Below are 17266 nucleotides of genomic sequence, written 5' to 3'. Positions count from 1 at the left end.
TAATTTGAATTTATGCCCCCTTAGGTTTGTAATCTGAACAAGTGGAAGGATCCCATCAGAATTCAGCGTACTCAATATTTAAGGCCTTATACACCTCAATCAGATCACCGCGCAGGTGCCTACTCTCCAGCCACTGCAATTTGCAGAACTTAATCCTCTCTTGGTAAGAGGATCCCTTCATTCCCCTCACCAATCTTGTTGCCCTTCTCTGTACACGCTCAAACAAATCCTCATCCTTCCTAAAATGAGGCCTCCAGACCTGTATGCAATACGCAAGGCGTGGCCTGACCCATTGCCTTATATAGAGGGACAATCAGCTCCTTTTTCCTGCTAGCAAAATTCCTATATATCATTGACAAAACCCCATGACCTGCCCTGGCAGCCTGTCTGCATTGCTCAGAAAACTTCATATCTGACTGCACAATTACTCCCAGGTCTTTCATTTTCTACCACCTTAAGTGTAGTACCACACAGTTAGTACTTTGCATTTGTCAAGGTTAAACTTCAGTTGCCACTTCTTAGCCCATCTGCCCAAATTATCTAGATCCTGTTGCAGTAGCACACTACCATTACTGTCATTAACAACCCTGCCAACTTTTGTGTCATCTGCAAACTTTGACACTAAGCCTGATATACCTTCATCAATATCATTGATAAATATACAAAACAACAGAGGACCCAACACCGAACCCTGTGGGACTCCACTAATAACATTAGTCCACGAAGAGCAGCACCCATTAATTACCACCCTCTCTCTTCTCCCATTCAACCACCCTTTTATCCATGTAGCAACTTACTCTTAATACCATTCTGCTCCAATTTGTCAATAGTCTTCCATGCGCAACAGTGTCAAAAGCTTTCCTGAAATCCAAATATATGATATCAAAATTTATTTTTTGCATCCAGTTCCTTTGTAACCACATCATAATATCCTATCAAATGTCAGACAAGATTTTCCCTTAACAAACCCATGCTGTGTCTGAATTATTGCTGCAGTCTTGTCTAGGTGATCCTGCAATGCATCTTTAACCAGTGACTCCATTATTTTACCCGGAACAGAAGTTAAACTAACCAGTCTGTAATTACTCGTGTCACCCTTCGACCCCCTTTGTGAATTGGGTATACATTTGCAGACCTCCAGTCCATGGGGACCCCCCCCCCGAGTCCAAGGATGCTCTCATAATTATGGATAAGGTTTTGCTTACTTCCTTCCTTTGCCAAATCCTTTAATATAACTGGATAGATCCCATCCACCCCAGGTGCCTTTCTTATGTTTAACTTCAACAATTTCTGCTCCACTTTGCTCTCAGTTATTACAAAATCATTAAGCACCCTGCTACAATTTGATAAACTTCTGCCATTTTCAAACCTTAATAACTCCTCATGTGTGAATGTAGAGGCAAAATACTCGTTCAGTTTGTTTGCTATCTGAGCAGGATCATCAACAGTCGAACCATCGATATCAAGTGGACCAATCAGATTCTTCCTCTTAGAGTTTATATAAGTAAAGAAATCCTTGCTGTTTTTCTTAGCATTTTTTGCCAAAGATTTCTTGTAATCTTCCTTTGCCTGCCTAACCTCCTTTGTGACCTGATTACAGACTAGCTTATATCTGCCATAGGCTTCTGAGTCGTTTGATAATTTATATGCATCCCATGCATTTTTCTTCTCCGTCACGAGTCTCATTAGTTCATTTGATAACCATTTAGGCCTAAACCTTGAACAGTATTTCTTAATAGGTATGAAACTTTTAGTAGCATCCACGATTAATTCCTTGAATGTTTCCCACTTAGAATTTACTGTTGGTAACATTGTCAGTTGATCCCACTGTACAGAATTTAAAAACTGTTTGAGACCACTGTTAATATAATTACATTATTAATAGAATTTTCTTAAACTTTGTAGAGTTTACCTCAAACCAGGGTTCCCCACCACCCTGAAGCTGTGGGAAAAAGTGTTCCTGAAATGTAGCCACAAATGTTTGTATTTGTCATTATGGTGTTGCAATAATTCAAATTGTAACATTCCAGTAATAAATGTGCCACACAATATAATAGTATAGCCTCGGTCAATTAATTTTCTTATTCTGTAATATTCTTGTTTCAGTTATCAGCTCTTTTTATCCCATTAATAGTTAAGTATTTAGTTTCTATCACATTAACCTTTGGGCCACTTTTTTTTTTTTTTTATGAGTACTTAGTCTGGAAAAAAAAAAAAAATTCAATGACTGGTTTTGTGTATTGAAATTGCAGTATCATAGCAAGTTGCAACTTGCTGCAGCTGCTCAGTAACTCAGAATTCAAACTTACCTGTGGTGCACTATAGCCATAGTTGCTGATGTTTCAGAAAAATTTAAAAAAAACAAACAAATCACCTGCAATCACTCGAGATTAATGTGTTGAATAGATTTTTTCACTGCATTTTAAAATGAATGATTTTACTGAATAGAAAATTTTCATTGAATTTTGTTTCAAGTCAGAAGAAATGCAACAGAAACCTTAAAAATGTTAAAAACTGGTATTGGAGCAGGTGCTATGTGTCATTTGAAGACTTCGATGGTTTGAAAAGTTTAAAGAGAGCCACTTCATTGAAGACACTGGTCACTCTTCAGCTTCAAAAATTAATGATTCATTTGCTCATGATCTGATGAGGAGTGATCGAAATTTAACTATCTGTGCTACTTGCTAGTGAAATTGAAATTCTTAGCACAAACCAATAAATTTTAATAAGACTAGAAATTCAATGCATGCTCTGACTCAGAAACAAAGGCCCACTTCTCTCATTTGAAGACTTTTTCCTCCAAGACCCAAAAAATCAAAATCTTGATTAAAAATAAAGATTATGCTTATCCTATTTTTTTTTTTTTTTTTTTTTTTTTTTTTTTTACTTGCATTACATTGGTCCTACATGGTCAGTGACCCAGGAATACTGCAAAACAGTGTGGTGTTTGCACAATGCTGGCGAGAGAAAATGGCCAAAAGTGAGCTTTAGGGAATTGGTCCTTGCATGCTCAGCACTTTCTATACAACAGTTTCTTGTAAAGTGCCCCGGCACTGTGGTTTCCCATCCAGCTTACTCAGATTTGCAGCAACTGAAGGCATTATCCAGAATTTGAAAAAGAACTACAGTATCATCAGTTACAAAAATTCTGTCAGAAATTGCAGAAGTGTCCAAATTGGTTTACTGTAAAGTGTCCAGGAAAATATTTTGATGATCATCCAGATAGCCCGTAAGTTTCATTTCCGATCTCTCGCTCACTCACCCCCTCCCACTGAAGTTTCTGTGACACCTTATATATTAATTTTCTTGTCAAATTCATCTTGGTTGACTAATTTGATAATAAAATATTGTAAATTTTCTTAATTAGTATTAATATTTTAGAGTGCCTCTTATTTCATTCCTTAAAAACAATTTCAATGAGTTTTGAATTTATATGGTGATAAGAATAATTCCCCTTAATTGCTTTCATTACTCATTTGCAGTCTTAGATAATATAATATTTTTTGCGTAAAAAAAAAAATTTTAACTGAATATAAATATTATTTTTATTATTATTTTTAATAATAGCACCAGTTGGAAGTTCAAGATTATTCAGCCAAGACTATTTGCCTCTGCTCACTGGATGGATTGCACAACAGTGTCAGTTAGCGTTACCAGCTGAATCAAATGAATTATTGCCTATAATGAAGCCAGCAGTAACTCCAATATTTTTAACTCCTTCCAATCAAATGCCCTCAGTGTACTCACAAAAACAAGATAGCAAGGATACCACTAGAAAGCAGATGTTCATGGAAAATATGGCACCTCATTACATGTGGAACAATAGCAGTATTCTTCAACCAGAGTCAGGTAAATAAACTTTCTTTCATAAGAAGATGAAAAACAAAAACGAAGTGAGCATATTTTTATAATGATATTAAGAAGTTTCTTTTGCTTTCTGTGATAATTTATTTCAATTTCACTGCCTATATGAACTTCATCAGATCCAATCTTCTGTTATTCCCTTACTTTTTATATTTTTGTCCACTGGCTCACATCTCACCTACGAGGAAAAACAGACCTTCCTCATTCATTTTACACTTCAGATCTCTCCTTAGAAGTATATTTTTAAAACATTCTAGCCCACATACAGGGTGATTCACTACCAGTGTGACAAACTTGCAGGAGGTGTAGTGGGCACAAAGGCGAATCTAAATCACATAGCATTGCAGGGTCTGAAATGCCTTCGTCATGTGGTAGAGGATGTTGAATGGGAAGTCGCGTGAACAGCAATCCAGCTGGAAGTCAGCATTTGCGAACCATTTCTGTTGCAGAAACCAAGTAGCAAAACTCCTCCGGAGTGGATAATCCACAGGCTCCAATGATTGGACGCATTGCAGATGGTATGAACTCATTTGGTTTGCTGACAGTATCCTCCATACAGTGGATTGGGAAATACCCAATCGTTCTATCGCTCGAGTACTCGTACTCGGATTGCCTTCTGCAAGACATAGGACATTCTCCTCATTGTCCGGCATCCTCGTCGTTCGCTCTCGATTCATGGTACCTCTCGTAAAACAACCAGTCTCACGTAACCTTCTGTGCACACGTGCGAAAATCGTATGATGAGGAGCATGCCTGTGCGGGAAACGTTCCTGGTACAAGTGCAGAGTGGTGAGCCCGTTATAGCCCGCAGCTCCATACGCAAGGTGCATGCCGGCCAGTTCAACGTTTGAATACTTGTCCATCCTACTGCCTCGGGAACTGGTTCGCAAATGCTGACTTCCAGCGGGATCGCTGTTCACGCGACCTCCCGTTCAACGTCCTCTAGCGCATGACGAAGGCATTTCAGACCCTGCAATGCTATGTGATTCCGATTTGTCTTTGTGTGCCCCCTACACCTCCTGCAAGTTTGTCGCACTGGTAGTGAATCGCCCTATATACTGAATTCTTCATGTGTGCATTGGTTTGCACTCATTATCAATCTGGTTACCATTCACTGAACCCTCTCCAGAAGATTTTTTATTTTTTAAGTGCAGTCTCCAGAACTGAGTACAGTATTTCAAATGTGGTCAAATCAACTTCCAAAGAGGGACAATGACATCCTACTCCTTAATTATAGAAAAGACCCTATAAATCACAGACTGGACACCATGTGCCTTCCTACCCACCTGCTTTCACCCTTGGAAAACTTCATTTCAGGCCAAATCATAACACCTAAGTGAACCACTTCTAGCTCCTCTTTCTTTATATGTGACTAAGATTTGTAGTCCCAAAATTCATAACATTACATTTAGAAGCATTAAACTTTATTTGCCATTTTTCAGGCCATGTATACAGCCAATCTATCTTTTTGGAGCAGTGTGGACAGGCTTGAATTGTTAACTACCCTTCCCATCTTCAAGCCATGAGCAAACTGACAGCTTACCTTCATCAATGTCATTTAAGAAAATCAGAAATCAGATGGATGCAACACCAATCCTGAAGGACTCTGTTGGTCAATTCTTAAGACTTTTATGATAACCCTATGTCTCTTATCTTTTAGCCAACTGTGATCCAGCATAGGGTCTCACCCCTAATTCTTTTTTCCAGTTTTATATAACAGCCTTCCATGAGGAACAGTATCAAAAGGTTTACTAAAGTTTAGATATATATAATGTTGAAATTGTTACTTGCATCCAACTGTTTAATGGCTACATCATTAGCATTAGCATTAGTAGAGGCATTTGATGCAAGAAAGCAAGCTTATGCAGCATCAGCCAAAAAAAAAAAAGTAACATAAATAAATAAAAATAACCACTTCCCCTCTGTTCGTTCGAAATACCTGTCCAGCTGAGCCTTAAACTTATTTAGGCTATCAACTTCCACGACAAGGGATGGAAGTCTATTCCACCTACCAACCACCCGCTGGCTAAAGGCAAATTTCCGCACATCTATCCTACATCTGTCTTTCCTCAATTTGAATTTATGCCCTCTCAGGTGATTATTCTGAGCAAGAGGAAGAATCCCATCAGCATTGAGCATGCTCAAACCATTCAGGGCTTTGTACACCTCTATCAGATCACCTCGCTGGTGCCTAGTTTCCAGACACTATAATTTGCAAAACTTAAGCCTTTCTTCGTAAGAGCACCCCTTTGTCCCATTCACCAATCTAGTTGCCCCTCTCTGTACTCGTTCCAGCAGCTCTACATCCTTCTTGATATGAGGCCTCCAGGCCTGTATACAGTACTCTAGGTGTGGCCTGACCATTGCCTTATACAAGGGAATAATCACCTCCTTATCCCTGCTAGAAAAATTCCTATATATCATTGACAATACACCATGAGCTACTCTTTGCAGCCCGTCTGCACTGCTCAGAGAACTTCATATCTGCCTGCACAACCACCCCCAGGTCCTTTTCATTCTCTACCACTATCAGTGTAGTACCACAGAGTTGATACGGTGCTCTGGGGTTGCTGTTTCCCATATGTAGTACTTTACATTTGTCAATGTTAAACTTCATTTGCCACCTCGAAGCCCATCTGCTCAACCTTTCCAAATCCTGTTGCAGCAGCATAGTGTCAGTAGTGTCCTTGACAACCCTGCCAACCTTCATATTGTCTGCAAACTTGCTCATTAAGCCTGATATACCATCATCAATATCATTTATAAATACAGAAAACAATAAAGGACCCAATACTGAACCCTGAGGGACTCCACTAATAACATTAGTCCACGATGAGCAGTGTCTATTAATTACCACTCTCTGTCTTCTCCCCCTCAACCACCCCTTTATCCATAGCAGCAATTTGCCTCCAATGCCACACTGCTCCAATTTGTGCAGCAGTCTTCCATGTGCAACAGTATCAAAAGCCTTTCTAAGATCCAAGTATATAATATCAAAGTTATTCCCTGCATCCAGTTCTTTTGTGACTGCATCATAGTATCCAATCAAATTGGTCAAGCAAGACTTACCCTTAACAAAACCATGCTGTGTCCTAGCTATAACTGAAGTCTTGTCTAGATGATCCTGCAGTGCTTCTTTAACCAGTGCCTCCATTAATTTTCCAGGAACAAAAGTTAAACTCACAGGTCTATAATTACTTGTGTCAGCCTTTGATCCCCCTTTGTGAATTGGGGTCACATTTGCACATCTCCAGTCCATGGGTACCTCCCCTGAGTCCAAGGAAGCTCTCATAATTATGGCTAAGGGTTTGCTTACTTCCTTTGCTGCCTCCTTTAATATAACTGGATAGATCCCATCCACCCCAGGTGCCTTTCTTGTGTTTATCTTCAACAATTTCTCCTCCACTTTGCTCTCAGTTATTACAAGATTCTCTAGCTTACTGCTAGAGTTGAATACACCTCTGGCATTCCCCTTGCTGAATAACTCCTCATGTGTGAATGTTGATGCAAAATATTCATTTAGTTTGTTAGCTACCTGAGCAGGGTCATCAACAGTTGACCTATCGATCTCAAGTGGACCAATCTGATTCATCCCCTTCCTTCTAAAGTTTACATAAGTAAAGAACTCTTTGCTGTTTTTCTTCGCATCCCTTGCCAAGGATCTCTCGTAATCTGCCTTCGCCTGCCTAACCTCCTTTGTAACTTGGTTACAGATCAACTTGTATCTATCATAGGCGTCTGTGTCACGTTAATTTGTATGTATCCCATGCATTTTTCTTTTCTGCCATATGCCTCATCAGTTCATCTGACATCCATTTAGGCCGAAACCTTGAACAATATTTCTTAGTTGGTATGTAAAGCCTAGTAGCTTCCAAGATAAGTTCTTTGAATGCTTCCCATTTTGAATTTGCTGTTGGCAATATCATCAAAGTGAATCATGATAGTTTACCAGATCAATCAGGCATGACCTCCACTTAACAAGCCCATGCAGAGATCTATTCTCATTGCTGTCCTTGTTAAGATTGGTCCTAGACTGCATCGTTAATCAGACTCCAAGATCTTTCCTTCCACAGAAGTAAAACTTACTGGCCTATAGTTACCTGCCTCCTCTTCCTAACTACCTTTTTCAGAATGGGAAAGCACTAGCACTTCTCCAGTTCAAGGGACTCTTTCTTGGAGTCCAATAATTCTCTCATTAAAAGTACTTTGTTATAGTCATATGAAACTTTTTAATTATAACTGAATATATACCATCTTTCCCAGGTGCTTTGCTCTCCTTTAATTTCATTATCTTTTCTAACAAATGTTTCTCTGAGATCACTTATTTTACAGCATTCTGATTCCTTAACATTCCCCAAAATTTCAAGTTTTTTCTTTTTTTTTTTTCAACTGTAAGTATCGATGAGAAGTATCAGTTCAACTCATCTGCCATTTCTGCTTGGCTTTCTATGGACTTATCACTGTGACCAAGTAAAGTGTGTTAAGTAAAATAAATGAAGAAATATTCTAACTGGTGAGTGAGATAAGAAAAATTGGAGGACTTGGATATAAAATCTTATGGAGTAACTTTATCATTAAACTCATAATATAAAATTTCTGTTTATACTCCAGGATGGCCACAAGGTTAGAGGAGTTCAAAAGATAAAGAATATAAAAACATTGTATTCTAGTAGCCATGTGGGCTTGAACCATGGTTACTCAAGCATGTGCATATCATCCTCACACTTGACCACTTGGTTACAACAAATGACTCCTCATGTGCAATCAGTCTCTATTATATATTACAATAAAGATATTTTAAAATCTTAAGAAGTTAAATTTTGTTGTTAGGACATAAATATTACTATCCCAATTATTATGCATTTTCAGAATAAAAGATTTTATTTTTTGAATAGATTTTAGTTTACCATTATATCTATGGGAAAATTGTTCCTGATTTACAAGCTTTTGTTTTATGAACTACTTTTCAGGAATGTATGGTGTTTATAAGTCAGATGATTACTGTACAAAATTATCTAGTTATACTAAAATCATCATGAAATAGTATCATCCAATCAATTGAAAATATCTGTTGACCCAGAACTTGGTTCACTGAAAAATTAATTTCTGAATCGCTGTTATCCATTAGTTTTCATTATGAAAACCAATAAAAGTAACTATGCCCTATTTTCAGAATAGCTAAATGATATTTTTTAAATTTTACTGGCAGCAATAAAATGGCAAAAGCAAATATCCATATGGTAGTCAAAGAAACATCTCTCTCTCTCTCTCTCTCTCTCTCTCTCTCTCTATATATATATATATATATATATATATATATATATATATATATATAGAGAGAGAGAGAGAGACTGAGAGACTTTATTGCAGCATTTGACTATAACTGGTTACAAGGTTAAGTATTGCAACTTTCCTTTCACTGCCAAAAGGCCAGGGGTTTACAAGTAAGGTGTTACAATAACATTAAATACTATAAGACATTAAAGAACCAAAAACAAGATGAATTAAATTATATAGGGATAAAACAAAAATGAAAAATGCAGTTTACAATAGTGATGGTTGTCACTCACACTGTCAGGCTCATTTCCCATTATGCTCACTAATTAATTCACGGGGGGGGTCTCCAACCAGGGCAGTTTCACTTCTGTTGATGAGTTGCAATGCTTCGTCAAGAGATGGTGGTGCAACATCCCCTGTGGTCGCTATTCCCTGTATTAGTTAAGGGAATTAGCAGATGTAGCTGACATTTCAGTCTATGGAGTGTGTTGGGCAGAGTATCCCTTGTCTATATTGTCGGTTGACAGCAAATTTCTTAAGGTCAGCGTCGATGTCCTGGATTCATCCGAGCATCTGGTATGGTTGGAAACGATCTGATAGATAGAGGCGTACATAGAGGGCAAATAGTTGGTGGCTGTGAGCTGGGCAGATGGAATCCTCCAGCTGCATAGATCCCAGAATGAAGGAGATGTGATCAGACTGGTCAACATCTTTACTGTGATTATCAGTCTTTTTTCATCAATGAGAGAGGGCAACCTGGGGATTCCCAGTATCTGGGCCATTTCAGTTGTATGAACGTGGGGTAGTGACCTGTTTGACCCATTTGAGAAGCCAATATTCTGCTGCCCAGATGGGTTTTCTGATCTTGGGTGCTGATGCCCAGATTTCAGCTGCATGAGGTAGTGGGGAGTAATGGTCCTGACATATTTTACTGCTGTAACCCCGTCTGAGACTTAATGCAGGTATTTTGCTCTCCATTTCAGGTGCACTGCACAAATGATGAGTTTGTCCATGTGCTTGTTGAATATGAGTTTTGTGTCAAAGACAACCCCCAAATCTAAGTGATAAGGAACAGTCAGGATGGAAACTCCAATGATGTTGGGCAAAGTGATTGTTTCTTTCTTCACTGAGTAGAGCATGCACTTAGACTTCGCTGGGTTAATGTTAAGGCCAAATTGTTTAAGGTAGCCTGCTAATGCGAGGAGGACACTGTTGATTTCCTCTGTGATCCTAGAAGGGTTTGTGTTTGCTTGGATGGTGGTCAATATTTTTAAATATTGACCACCATCCAAGATGGTGGTTAGACAATACATCTGGTCCCTGGCTTATGAAAGGGGATATAATGGCAGTAAAGAGGAGACCAGAGAGGACTCTGCCCTCTGGTACTCCTGTAGATATTTGCTTAATATAGTTTTTTTTTTTTTTTTTAAATGATGAGTATGATGGCAAGATTGAGAATGAGTGATGAGAGGAAGTGCAATGCATCCCCGCCTATAGAGTAGTGGTCTTCAAGCAGTTGTTGGAGGGCAGGTACCTGAACAGCATCAAAAGCTGCTTCGATGTCAAGGTATGTTATGAGGAGTTCTTTTCTCTCAAATGCTGTTAAGGGTGCTGTGGGTGGTGGTGGCAAGAAGATTGGTAATTGTGGACCTATTTTGTAATGAAGAATGAATTTGTGGTGGGGCATCTGGAAGTATGTGAGTTATTAGTTGGAAGGAGGACTCTTTCTAGTAGCTTCAGGAGACATGAGGAATTGGAGATGGGTCTGAAGTGCTTTTCCAATGACAGTGTTCTTATTTTCGGGTGTGGCCTTACCAGATATACATTCCATTGATGAGGGAAGATGTGGCTGGTCAGCACTGCATTAAAGATGCTAACAAGAGGCTTGTGATACATGGTCCCAGGCATCTCAACATGAGCTGCGGTATTCCATCAGCACCCACAGCTGATGTGGTTGAATTCAAGGCTGTCAAGATTTCGTACTTGGATATGGTGATAGGTGTCAGAGTTCTGTTTGTCATGATTGAATATGTGGTCGAGGTTACTGCTGGATCCCACGACGTCTTCAAATCTAGTTATGAAGTCAATCCACCTCGGGGGTTGAATTGCTCTGGGAAACTGGTAGTTTGTTCTGTGTATGGTTTCTTACCTATTTCTAGCAAACGATCAAAATAGCTCTTGATGGCCTGGGATTTTTGGTGATTGAAAATGGCTCTTTTTCTTGAAAAGGCTATTATTAATTTCACCAGGATGCTTTCATTGCTTATGGAGTTGCTGCTTTAGTTGAAAGCTGGATTTTAGATGTGGGGCCCACCATGCTCTAGAGTGGGGAGTGATAGTGACTGTCTTTGAGGCAGTGTATTGAGCTACCTTAATAATCCATTGAGTTAACAGGTTGACTGCTAGTAGAGTATTGCAGGATTCAAGGACATACCATGGGATGAGAGATACTGCTGTAATGCATCTGGAAACATCCAGATATTTTGGACTATTGATTGTCCTTTATATCACCTGTCCTTTTGGGTTGTAACTTGGGGTTGGTGATTCTAGTTGTATTAGGATTGGGTCATGGTCAGAGTTAAAGTAACCATCTTGAAGAGTCAAGCGTATGGGCAATAGAAGTGAAAATCAGATCCAGTTGGTTTGTACCCCTTGTGGGGCCTTTGTTTTTTATAGTAAGGCTAGCCACACCAAGCTGTGAGGAGCAATTTTTTTCATGTGTTCCAGACATGGCGGGAGGTTGAAATCCCCACAAACAATTTTTGTTGATGAGATGTGGCGGTGAAGGATCCAGTTAGTCACCTCTTGCATTGTTTCTGGTTTAGGATTGGGAGGTATGTAAATGACAATGACTTCAATGGAAATGGACCTCATTTTCAGCAATGCGAAGAGCGCCTCGTAATCATCTGAGTTACTGGAGATGCTGTTCTCAAGGGTGAGGATGGCTTGGTTGTAGAATAGTGATGTTCCTCCTCCCCTCCTTTTATTTCTGGATGTGTGAGTACAGAGCCATAGCCACTTGGAGTCATAGCTGCAATGTAATGCTCACTGGGTTCTAGCCAGGTCTCTGTGAGGCAAAGCATATCAAACTTTTTCGATAACAGAATTTTGTCCATGGTTTCAATTTTATTCCTTAAACTGCGGATGTTCTGATACAGCAGCGTGACCTTGGGGATCAAAGGGGATTCTTTTAATTGTCCAGACTCCTTGATTAGTTCTTTCGAGGACAGGCCGTTTCCCTTAATGTGGTCCTGGATATAGCTATCTAGTATATATAGTAGCTGTATTAATTTATAGAAAAATGATATTGTTTTATGGGCAAATCACATAATGGTAAAGTAATTTAGCAAATATTTGCATTCAGAATGAAATGGAAATTTTTATGTCTATTTTATTTTGAATGCAATTTTTTGCAAACCACACAGTCAAATTTTTGACTTTTAATTGGTGTCTGTCCATACCACATACAGGTAAATAGTTATAAGGGATATACTGGAGTGATAAATAGTAATTTAATGGAATAACTATATATTCCATTAAATTACTAGTTTCATGCACTCCTATCATTACAGTAGTAATGATAGGAGTGCATTAAACTAAAACAAAACTGTTGATCATCACTGTCTCAGCTCCTGCAATAAAGAAATGAATGATGAATGAATTTAATTTCTGGTCAGGTCAACTGATGATGGAATTCACCTAGATGCTGAAAGTGGGGGGGGATGGATGACCACCCAGGTCCTTGTACCTCTAACAGGCCTTAAGTCAGTTTTCAAGCCTGGATATGAAATATCTAGGCTGAAATTCAGCCTTAGATATCTGAGGAATCGGGTCCAAAGAGAACCCAGTATAAATCCTGCAATTTTATTAATGTAATTTAAAAAAACAACACTTTGATGTGAAATTATTGTATCTGCTAAAACAAAACTTCCCATCAGTTTCTCATAGTTTTAAGTGAGTCATTGAAAGTCAGAAACTTTTGGTTTTTTGAAAAAGTCAGAAAAACTTTTGGTTTTTTGAAATATTCAAGTTTAATTGTAAATTTCATTTTAATATAATTTAACTTTTTCTAGATTTACAGAATGAATGTATACTGTTATCTGTTTTATTTAATATAAATTCACCTATTATTCATTTTCAATCTTTTTTTTTTTTTTTTTGATTAAACCCCTGGCCACTTGCTGTGGGCATGGCACTATCTCAGTTCCTGCAATAAAAATTATGTATCTATACATTACTATAAACAGTTGGTAAGAAATGGCTCAACTAAAAAAAAAAAAAAAAAAGCTTCAAATGAAGCTTTTAGTAAGAGCAATGTCATGTGGTAGCATTTATCTGTATTTTCCTCTTTGATTTTCATGAGCTTTGTAAAGTACAATAATTTCATTGCACTTGCTGTTTTCTTTACTCTAAAACATTAGCATATTTAGTGTTTTTGCACTCTCTCTCTCTCTCTCTCTCTCTCTCTCTCTCTCTCTCTCTCTCTCTCTCTCTCTCTCTCTCTCTGTTTTAGGTCCTGAGGCCATGAGGCACCTGTATTCAAACCCTGGGGCAAAGCCCCAGGGTTTGAATGTATATGCTCATGAGTACTGAAAAATATGCTCATGAGTACTGGGGAGACTGCAAACTCAACAGTTTGCAGTCTCCCCATTACTTCTTTAGGTCCTCCTTTTTCCAATGCAAAAAGGAGGACCTAAAGAAGTAATGGGGAGACTGCAAACTGTTGAGTTTGACTTCCATGATTAGCAAGATCAGTGAATGCATGTAATCAATCTGCGAGACTAAATAGAGGTGGAAACCTGAGCCCTGGCCAGGCAGTATTTTGGTTATGTTGTGGCATACTATTAGACAATAGGATCTCACCCAAGCCTATACAATATTGCATTACAATTCTGTCCAACTGCCTCTTGGCATTTTTTTTTATTATTATTTTCAGTAGTTACATTTTTTTTTTTTTTTTCATTGTATCACTACCACATATTACTCTCTCTTCTTTACTTTACCAGAGGCAAAGCCAGAAGGAAATGTGTACACCTTAAAACCATATCTTTACTCCTCAGGAATTCAAAACACACCTAAACCTCTTTTTATGCGAATTTTTTTTTACTCGAATTCGGAGTTACGTGAATTGGGATATCAAAAAAATTTTTTATGCAATTTTTATTCACTTTTACGTGACCAACCTAAAGTCTAAGTTAGGAAAAAATTCCTAATTCAAGAAAATTCTGAGAATTTCGTAGAATTGCATTCTTGTTTCAATTAAGAAAATTTGTAAATTCCCCGAATTACATAACTGACTGCTCATAAACAAAAAAAAAAAAAAACAGCAGTTGTTTGCCGTTTGAATTCGGTTTCTTGTATCAACTTAGAAAATTGTTACGAAATTTCATTTATTGGGAATTCCCCAAATTACATAACTGACTGCGCATAAAAAAGCAGTTCTTAGCAGTTTGAATTTGGTGTTAAAAACACAGTTACTGCATTTTTTGCATTTCCATTTTTTCAGTGAAATCAAAATTAAAATCTCGTTATAAAATAATTTTGCCAAGAAATAGTAAATGGTAAGCTACATTGTATGTAACTTTCATTTCATTAATCGAAGATTTTAATCCAGCCCTCATATGATGTTGCCGATAACCAAAAAAATAAGGAAAGGCATTTCCTTGGATATAAAAATTCAAATTTTAGATCGTCTTCAAACTGAGGAAGGTGTGACGGCTGTGGGTAAGCATTTTGGAGTCTATGAATCAACTATCAGATCTATAAATAAAAATGAAAAGGCTATTAGAAAAGCGGTATGTTCTGGTACAAAATAGTGTGAAATTATCATCGTACACAAGAGATGTTCTAGAAAAGGCCGAAAAAGCTTTAGTGATGTGGATAGAAGATAATATACAAAAAAAGAATGCCAGTTGACGGAAATTCCATCAGCATTGAGATTTTGTGAACAGATTAAAAAACTGCAGCCAGATACTTCATCTGAATTTAGAAAAAAATATGAATTTCATGCAAGCAATGGTTGGCTGGCTAAGTTTATTAAAAGACATGCTCTTCATAATATAAAAATTAAAGGTGAAACTGCTTCTTCTGATGAAACAGCTGCTAAAGAATTTCCTCAAAAACTTGCTAAAATAATTGAAGATGGAGGTTACACTCGTGAACAAGTTTGGAATATGGATGAAACTGGCCTTTTCTGGAAAAAAATTCCAAACAGAACTTGCGTATCAAAAATGCAAAAAACTGTTGGTGGGTTCAAAGCAGCAAAGGATCGCATAACACTCCTATTTTGTTCGAACGCTTTAGGAGATTGGATGTTAAAACCACTGCTCATAAATCGATCGTTAAGACCACGGCCAATGAAAGGCGTAGATTTTCAAAAATTGCCAGTTCATTGGATGGCCAACAAAAAAGCTTGGGTGACTATTGATATTTTCACTGAGTGGTTCCACAAACATTTTGTGCCAGAAGTTAGATGCTATTTGAATGACAAGTGTCTCGAATTTAAAGTGCTTTTGATTCTTGATAATGCACCCAGTCATCCTACCATAGAACACCCAAATGTGCAATTTTGTTTTCTGCCGCCCAATACCACATCACTGCTACAACCTCTAGATCAGGGTATAATTGCGTCTTTTAAAACATTGTCAGACAAACATTTCAGTTCGTTTTGAACAAGCTAAATGATGATGAAACACTGTCAGTTATGAATGTGTGGAAAAAATTTTCAGTTATGGATTGTATTGATCAGGTTTGATTTTCGTTATCTGAATTGAGACCAGAAACTATGAATGCATGCTGGAATACTATTTTCCCCGCCTGTGTTAAAGAGAATGCTTCTGTTCCCTTCAATCATACTGTAGAATTCCCCAATATAATAAGTTTGGCATGTGAAATTGGCGGAGAAGAATTCAATGATCTTACGTCAGCAGATATCGAAGAATTGTTAATTGATAAACCTCTTAGCGAAGATGAAATAGTGGAGATTGTTTTTGAGACTCCTGAAAGCGAAGAAGTTAATGATAATGATCAAGATAATCCTACTTTTACTGCTTATATAATTAAAGGTCTTAAACTGGCCAGTAATTTAGGCAATTATTTTGCCCGACATGATCCAAATGGAGAACATGCTGGGAAGTTTTCGCGTGAGCTTAAGTTGTTAATGTCTTCATACAGAGAATTATATCGTGACTTATGTAAAGCATCAACACAGTGATTAATAACCGAGTTCATGCCTAAAACTACTGAAACAACCAGTGGTACTTTTGTTCAAGACATGACAAGAAGAATTCCACAAGTTGAGGCGGAAGTCGATGATGATAATACCATACAGTCGGTCCTCGTATAACATGTGTTTACATTACACAAATTCGATCATACACGATTTATAAATAGGGGAACATTATCTTATATAACACGAACCGAATTCGCTTATGCACGATTCGCCTTTGTGTTTACAAGAAATGGCAGTCGAACGCGGAATCACCCCAACCAAACGCAACACGATAGGAATGAAGAAGATTCTGAAAATGTATTTATGTGTTTTATATCAGTGAAGGGGAAACACATTTCACCATAATAACATAAAAACCAACACGATTCCAGCTATCGATATAATCGCAAATGCAATTAGATGGAGTTTACTACCAGTTTATAACAGATTCCACTAGCAGAAACAAACTGGAAATTGTTTTTATTGTTTTATGGTAGTAACCCCCAGAAATGTGCTTTAGTTAAATGTGGGGTGTTAATAGTGTATCTCGGCCTTTACGGTGTTGTTTATTCAGTTGCTATACGCCCGCAGCTTTGTTTATGTTTAAGCATGCCTCCTCGTTTTGTAATTGCGCTTTATTCCCTAAAAATTAGTAAAATACTTAAAAGGTGTGAAAAGAAAACGTCCTGGCGGACACACTGCAGAGAGAGAGAGAGAGAGAGAGAGAGAGAGAGAGAGAGAGAGAGAGAAAGCAATATTGATAAACAGAGGCGGACTGGATCAAAAATTCTTACCCGGGAAAATTTATAGTGGCCTCATACTACAGTTTATGGCCAAAATCACACAGGCCCCACCGGAATTTCCCGGCTAAGGCTTATGGCCAGTCCGCCTCTGTCGATAGAGAAAAAAATATGA

At 37.9% G+C, this 17266-nt stretch overlaps 1 protein-coding gene across 1 annotated transcript in view; it reads left to right on the top strand.

Moving 5' to 3' along the window:
* LOC150076359 (protein bicaudal C homolog 1-A-like) overlaps positions 1–17266 on the top strand; it is a 195523-nt gene that overhangs the window by 66850 nt on the left and 111407 nt on the right. Inside the window, exon 6 of the mRNA XM_090387331.1 lies at positions 3568–3849. Coding sequence (XP_090243457.1) covers positions 3568–3849 — 282 coding nt within the window. The remainder of the gene's footprint in view (positions 1–3567; positions 3850–17266) is intronic.

Source organism: Mastigoproctus giganteus, chromosome 13 (genome assembly GCF_048544385.1).
Source record: "Mastigoproctus giganteus isolate SK-2022 chromosome 13, ASM4854438v1, whole genome shotgun sequence".
Lineage (NCBI taxonomy): Eukaryota > Metazoa > Arthropoda > Arachnida > Uropygi > Thelyphonidae > Mastigoproctus > Mastigoproctus giganteus.
The sequence above is the reverse complement of the archived record's forward strand: the minus strand, read 5'-3'. Positions and strand labels throughout refer to the sequence as shown.